We start from the raw sequence: 7,655 nt of genomic DNA on the forward strand, positions 1-7,655 counted from the left end.
GGAGTGAGAGAGGGAGGTGAGAGAAAAAGCAATTCCTTGAAAGGGAAGGATGGAAAGAGAAAAAATAAATAGCGGTAAAACCACGTGCACCTGTGCACACACACACCACACATGTCACACACACACACACACACACACAAGGGGACACAACCTTAGCTTCCTGATAAAGAGCTTGGGCCCTGGAATCAGACAGACCTGAGTTCAAATCATTTTGCAGCTGTGTGACCTTTGACATCTTAGTACCACCCCCCACCCCACCGACCTCAGCTACTTCATCTGTAAAATGGGGATAATAATAGTACCTACCTATTGTGAGGCTTGCATGAGATGATGTTTGTGAAATTATTAGCACGTAGTTGGCCTGCAAGAGATGTAAAGGTAAAAACTAGTAATGTAAGAGTCAAGCGACAGAGGATCTGCTGAAAGAAAAAGAACGAGAGTTGAAATGTTACAGGTGGAAGAGAACCGTGGCCCTGCTGTCCCCTCCCACCACCAGTGGATTCACGTCATCTCGGTGGCACTCGTACTCCCAGCCCCGAGTTGTGGTGACCCTTGCTGAGTCACCCCCAGGGACGAGGGGGCCTGAACCCGAGAGCCCTGGCATCCTGGGCCTCTTGGCTGCCAGCGCCCCCTGCCTGCCTCACCCTCACACCCTGCTCCCGGAGGGTGCTTCCTGCCGCTTCTCCACCGCCTCGCACTGCTCTCTCCACCCCACCCCTTTCTCTTTTCACGCCTGCTGGCTGAGGGCCCCCCTCCTTGGCTCCATCTGCTGCAAATCTGTCCTGCCCCACGTTTGAAGCATTCCCACTGCCTCCGCCACCTGTCAGGTGCCATCTGCTCTGCAGACACCTCCCAGGAGAGCCAAGAGCCCCCGAGGGGGCCACCCCAGCCCACCTTCGGTCCCACCCCTCCAGTCCTCCTCGTGCAATCTTCCCATCAGATCTGATGAGGCAGATGCAATCGATGGCTCCTCAAGGTTCCACCTTGCAAGTGATGTTGGGAGCAAGACATTCTAGAAGATTCCGTGGTGGGGAGGGAGGTGCTGAGTCTTCCTCTCTCCTCAGTCCACACAGAAGCCAAACCAGTGGGGAGCATGGAGCTGCTGTCCACACCCCACAGCATCGAGGTCAGCAACATCACCTGTGACTCCTTTCGCATCTCCTGGGCCATGGAGAACAGTGACCTGGAGAGGGTCACCCACTACTTCATTGACCTGAACAAGAAAGAGAATAAGAACTCCAACAAGTTCAAGCACCGGGTGAGTGCAGGGTGCCCAGAGCGCCTCCTCCGAGCCCCTGCTCTTGAAGGGGGGCAGGATAACAGAACGCCTAGAGGGGACAGTTGGGAGTCGGAGAGGCCCGACTCCAGTCCAGCTCTTACTGTGTAATCTTGGGGAAGTTGTTTAACCTCTCTCCTCCACTGGTAAAAAGGGAATAATAATAATGCCAGGGAGAGGCTTCATCGAGGTAATTGTCTGTGTGGTATTTGGCTTCGGCCCAGCACACAGCAAACACCCTCATCGGCGTCATGACTGGACATTCACATGGGGTGGGAAAACCCAGGGTGCGGCCACAGACACGTCACACCTGGGGATGGCGTCTCAGGGGTCCGACAAAGCCCCCGACTGAGAAAGCAGCCTTATTGTTGACCTGGTGGGCAACGTGGGCCGTGGGCAGGGTTGTGCCCCTTTGCTTGGTCCTCAGGCCCCTGTGATCCTCTTTGTCTCCGACCCTCTGGCCTATTCTTTGCTGGGTTTAGAAAAGGGATGGGAGTCCTGCACTGGCTGGGATGTCTTTCCCTGAGTTAGAGCCGGTGTGGGGGCGGGTGGGAGGAAGGCTCCCATCTTCTCAAGCTGGCAGAGAGGCAGGGGGAAGAGTGAGGTGGGAAGGAGCTGCTTCCCACGACGACTGCATCATGTGGGTTACTCACCCTCTCTCTCTTTGGAACTGGCTCTCCAATCTGGGTGTCTTTTGGCAGGCCAGTTGCCACGGTGACGTGAATGTTCACCACCACCCCCTTAACCCTCCCCCCCCAAAGAAGAAGGCATATTTTCCCTTCCTCCCTGGCTTCTCAGCATTTGCCGTTGCCGTGGAGACGGCACTGCAGTGTGCAGAGCTCTCGAAGTCTCCCTCGGAAAAGAAGGTCTCGCCGCCCTCAACTTTGCGGGCCTCCACCCCAGTGGTCTTTCTCCTCATTTCCCAAGAGAACAGGCATCAGGGGTTAAGGGGGTGGAGGCCAGGGAGTGTCTGTATGGCCTTCCCAATGGCCACGGCTTGCTTCTGCGGGAAAATGGTGGCCAGGGCACCGAGCCATTGAATCCTTGAGGCTCTGGCTCTCCTCAGCAGGAAGGCGGCCATCTGGGGGAGTGGGAGGTCTGGGGGAATGCCAAGAGTGGACGTGACCCCCAATTTGACTCTCGGCTCTCTGTCCGCGCCCCATTTCTCAGGATGTCCCCACCAAGCTCGTGGCCAAGGCCGTGCCGCTGCCCATGACGGTGAGAGGCCACTGGTTCCTGAGCCCCCGCACGGAGTACAGTGTGGCAGTGCAGACCGCCGTGAAGCAGAGCGACGGGGAGTACCTCGTGTCTGGCTGGAGCGAGACGGTCGAGTTCTGCACTGGGGGTGAGGCCCTGCTGTCCGGCTGCTTTGGCACATCTGGTTTAGTGATGGTCAGGAGGGGACTTCCTCTTAACCCAGCACGCACTTAGGAACACCTGCTGTACGCAGGCACCGTGCTTCGGTCAACGGGGAGACACCTATGGATGAAACCCACCCGTGCCCCCCCAAAGCCTGCAGTCTGATGCAGGAGGCAGATGCGAGCACTGCTAATTATGTTGACAATACCTCTTCCAGAAAGGGATGGAGTTACTTTTCTGGCTTGGGGCAAGCATAAGTGTGGGAAAATACACATAACATAAATTTACCATCTTAACCATTTTTCAGTCCAGCAGCGTTAAGTACGTTCACATTGGTGTGCAATCCATCTCCAGAATTTTTTCATCTTCCCAAACTGAAACTCTATGCTCCTTAAACAACAACTTCCCATTCCCCTCTCATTCCACGCCCTGGCAACCACCCTTCCACTTTTTGTCCCTGTAAATTTGACTACTCTCGGTACCGCGTGTGAGGAGAATCACACAGTATTCGCCCTTCTGTGATTGGCTTATTCATTTAGCATAATGTCCTCAAGGTTCATCCATGTTACAGCATGTGTCAGGATTTCTTTCCTTTTTAAGGCTGAATAACACCCCATGGTGTGGATGGACCATGTTTTGTTTATTGATCATTGGTTGATGGACACTTTGTAGGACAATCACATTTTGTTTGTCTTGAGCCTCCACGTAGGCTGGGAAAACCATCCCACAAACTCACCTATTAGCTTGCAAATTCCAACATGAACAAATACTGGGCTTCTGCGTACTTGCTCACTGATGACCCAGGATCGGCCCCATGATATTCCATTCTTTTGGTGCCCACGGTGAGAACTGCTCCAGATCTCCCTCTATCACAAGGAAGGGGCATGAACATCCTTAGCCCCAGGCCTCAGAGGCTCCTGACTCCATCCTCTGCCAAAGTCTGTGCCCCAAGTCTCCTTGACCTGCCTTTCTCTTCTGAGTGGTGTTTTTTTTCTTAGCTCAGCTGCAAAACGCCACTCTCTGGAGGTGCTCCTGCACCTTGCAGGGAAAGCCTCTTGGTTTACCCCAGAACTCTACATGTGGTGGGAGGTCATTCAAACTGGGGAGCTGGGGATGGCTGCAGTCCAGTTCCTCCTCCTTTTGTCAAACCCAGCACCCTGGCCAGGGCTGCATCAGCAAGGAGGAAAGAGCGCCTCTTCCTACTTTGTGCAAAGGCGCTGGCCAGGCTAGCAGCAGCCCTGCCTGCGCTCCACGGCCCCAGCCTCTGGCCCTGGCCCGGGGAGTCCAATTTGACTGTGCTGTTTCCAACCTTCCCCCTTTCTCATGGGATGCCCCAGACCCTGGTCTGCCTAGATATTCACCTTGGTTCTCTGCAGTTTCCTCCTGACTCTCCACCTGAAATTACAACTGGCTTCCATGCGGTGGTGTGGGCAGCCTCCTACCTGGTGGATTTGAGGGGCTCTCCCCAAAGGACCTCAGATTGTCTCCTCTCAGTCTTTTGCCTCTTGGTCCTCTTTTCACACGAGGATGGTCTGGGATCACAGCCTCTGGGGCCCTCGCTGTACATGACTGTATAACTGGGCAGCCCTCTGCCCTTTTCTGACGCAGAGCCCTGAGCCTCTGGCAATAGGGCCCAGAGGTGACAAGGACAGACAGCATCCAGCTGCTCATGTTCCCAGCCAGGCCAGGTGGTCTGTTCCTAACTGGTCCAAGGTGCTGTGACTGTCTGGTTTCCCCTGCGCCCTGACGACAGAGGTGGGCCGGCGTTCACGGTATGCAGTGGGTGATCTGTGGGGCAGGCTGTGATCCCCCACTTGACCCTCGGCTGACCCACCTGGACTCTTGCAGATTATGCCAAGGAACACCTGGCCCAGTTGCAGGAGAAGGCCGAGCAGATCGCAGGCCGCATGCTCCGCTTCTCCGTCTTCTACCGCAACCATCACAAGGAGTACTTCCAGCACGCCAGGTATGGCTGGGTCTCTCCTTCCTGCCCTGGATCTGCCCGCCGCCCCGGCCGTCTGACGTCACCCCCACTCTGTTAGTTGCCAGACCCTCCTCTGGAGTCCTCACCACCCCCATAACCCAGGCTGGATCTGGGGGGGGGACGTTAGGCTCCAGGGAAGGAGAGGGCTCTCAGGATGGGGCTGCCTGGGGGCACCACGCTAACAGTCATGAGTGGACGAGGTCCTGGGTTTGATCCTCCTTTGGGAGAGTTCCTTTCACTGGGTTCTAAGGCTGCAGGTCAGCTGTCCCTCCAGTTCAGGCCCTGGGTCCCAAGGGAGGTGGTGAGGGGAATACAGAGTGAGAGGATTCTCAATACGAAGGGTTGTGGTCTTCACACTGCGTGCTGGGAAACCTGGAGGCTCCGGAGAAGGATCTCAGGGCGCCCTTTAAGGTGGTGCCGAGGGACTGGAGAGGAAATCAGAGGGTGAGGCTTGCTGAGCCCCGCACCTGTCACCCAACCAGAGAGGCTTCAATTTAATTGCCTCTGGCCTGCCCGTGTATAATTTCCTTTGGGGATAAAAGAGAGGGGTTCTGCTTGAATGTTTGAAACATTTCAAAAATGTTTGAAAATTGGTGATCCCATCCAACACCCTCAGGCTACAAATGGGGAGTCTGAGGCCCAGAGGGCCAGCAGAACCGGGCAAGAGTGAGGCTGGACCAGGGGCTGCCCATCCTCACCATGCTGGCTGATACTGCTCCAAGTCTTCATCCTTCTCAGGGGGCCAGGGCAAGCTGCCCCTGTTACTGTCTTTATCACTGCAGTCAGCTGGGGCGGGGCGTTTTGACCTGACCCCGGGGGGTTCTTTGGTGTTTGTACTAAAGAAGAGAGGCAGCAGGTGAGTGGTGAGGACAACGGCCAGTTGGGCTCCTCTATCAGCAAGCAAGGGAGAGACAGAGAGCACCCATATGTGCCAGAATATAAAGATGAATAGGGACTTCCCTGGTGGTCCAGTGGTTAAGACTTTGTGCTACCACTGCTGGGGGCATGGGTTCGATCCCTGGTCAGGGAACTAAGATCCTGCATGCCGTGGGGCTCAGGAAAAAAAAAAAAAAGGTGAATAAAGGCATAGTCCCCCCTATCGCAAACCTCAGAGTCTATCAGGGGAACAGTACAGACAGATGGAATATAATAAGTATGTGTGATTGCTGAGTAAAGTTCAGTGTCCTGCACGTAGTAGGCCGTCAAAATTTTGTTGAATGTAAGTGCTTGCTGTTCCTGGAAGGTTTTGGAGAGGAGGGGACACCTGAGGGATGATTAGAAGTTTGCCAGGCCAGGTGGAAAAATGTGGGAGGGGCAGTCCAGGCAGAGGGAAGAGCACTGCAAAGGCACAGAGGCAGGAAAGACCTGGGGTGGGGTTCCCGCTGGAGGATGTTACCTGTTACCTGTGCGTTTGGGGGTGTTGGGAGGTGGGGCCCGAAAGACCAGATCTTTACGGCGTTGCTTTTTGTGCAAGTCCCATCAAAGGGCTGTAAGCTGGGGAGTGGCGTGTTCAGATCTCTCCTCCATGAAGAAGTGGGCTGGATCAGCCCATCTCCCGGGCCCTCCCTTCTCTTGCATTCTGGAATGTTCTATTTGTGACTGGTGGAGGCGGTAGCTGGTGGGAGAGCTGGGAGCTGGGCTGACACCCTTCTCGGTCACACATAGCAGCCAGCCTCAGTCCAGCTAACCAACGGCATTTTCTCTTCCCCTGGGCCTTTCTCCCCGCCCGGGGTGGGCAGGACCCACTGCGGGAACATGCTGCAGCCCTATCTGAAGGACAACAGTGGCAGCCATGGCTCCCCGACCAGCGGCATGCTCCACGGGGTCTTCTTCAGCTGCAACACGGAGTTCAACACAGGCCAGCCCCCGCAGGACTCCCCCTACGGCCGCTGGCGCTTCCAGATCCCTGCCCAGCGCCTTTTCAACCCCAGCACCAACCTCTACTTTGCAGACTTCTACTGTATGTACACGGCCTACCACTATGCCATCCTGGTGCTGGCCCCCAAGGGTTCCCTGGGGGATCGCTTCTGCCGTGACCGCCTGCCCCTCCTGGACATTGCCTGCAACAAGTTCCTGACCTGCAGCGTGGAGGATGGGGAGCTGGTCTTCCGCCATGCCCAGGACCTCATCCTGGAGATCATCTACACCGAGCCTGTCGACCTGTCCCTGGGCACCCTGGGGGAGATCAGCGGGCACCAGCTCATGAGCCTGTCCACTGCTGACGCCAAGAAAGACCCCAGCTGCAAGACCTGCAACATCAGCGTGGGCCGCTAGGGACTTCTGGGGAGCTGGGGGGCTAGGGAGAGATGGCAGGCAGGGTGGTGATGGGTGGCATAGGTGCAGGGAGCTGGCTTTCTCTCCCCTGCCGCCCTGCTCCCTCCATGCCATCCATCTCCCTCTTCCCTTCCCTTCCCCAGGGCATTGGAGGCAACGGAGGGTGGTCCCTTGGTAGGCATGGCCCACCCATGCCTGGTGGGGTTGGGAAGGCTTCTTAGCCTCAGCAGGTTGGTGGGGAGTGCGGGGGCGGGTGGATTTCTAGAGACTTCCCCTTTCCTCTGGTTTCCCTGCCCTGCTGTTTCTTGCCTCATCCCAGGCCTCCATCTCAGGAGACCTGCCGCCTAGGGCTCTCCCGGGGAAGCCTTCCCTTCCAAGGCCCACCTGTAGCTTGCCTGCCTCCGGAGGTGAGCCGAGAGCTGTGGGCGTGCTCTTCCTTAGCCCCACCCCCTCCCGCTCAGGGCCAATCACAGAATGCCCCTCCCCGTGAGTCGGGCCTGGGGGCTTCTCACCGCAGGCCCCACCCTCTCCCTCTATAAATAGTTTCCTGCACCGCTGTGACCCCCGCCCCCACCCCGCCCCCTGCTCCTTACCCCGCGGCACCCTCTTCCTGCACGGGGAGGGCTGTGCCTCTCCTTCTCCACCTGCCCTCTAGAAAAGGACCCTCTTTTTCTCTTAGCTTCGGGGGCACCTGGCTGCTGGTGTTTCCCCTTCTTCCGTCTGGAGATGGTGTAAATCCTGGCGTACTTTCTCCCTTGCTCA

At 56.7% G+C, this 7,655-nt stretch overlaps 1 protein-coding gene across 1 annotated transcript; it reads left to right on the forward strand.

Moving 5' to 3' along the window:
* Positions 1-1,093: 1,093 nt before the first annotated feature.
* Positions 1,094-6,893, forward strand: PHYHIP (phytanoyl-CoA 2-hydroxylase interacting protein). The gene is made up of 4 exons (XM_059926256.1): positions 1,094-1,258; positions 2,447-2,621; positions 4,484-4,601; positions 6,359-6,893. Exons 1-4 carry the CDS (start codon positions 1,094-1,096, stop codon positions 6,891-6,893), a joined length of 993 nt encoding a protein of 330 aa, XP_059782239.1.
* Positions 6,894-7,655: the final 762 nt, after the last annotated feature.

Source organism: Balaenoptera ricei, chromosome 6 (assembly GCF_028023285.1).
Source record: "Balaenoptera ricei isolate mBalRic1 chromosome 6, mBalRic1.hap2, whole genome shotgun sequence".
In the NCBI taxonomy this organism is placed as follows: Eukaryota; Metazoa; Chordata; class Mammalia; order Artiodactyla; family Balaenopteridae; genus Balaenoptera; species Balaenoptera ricei.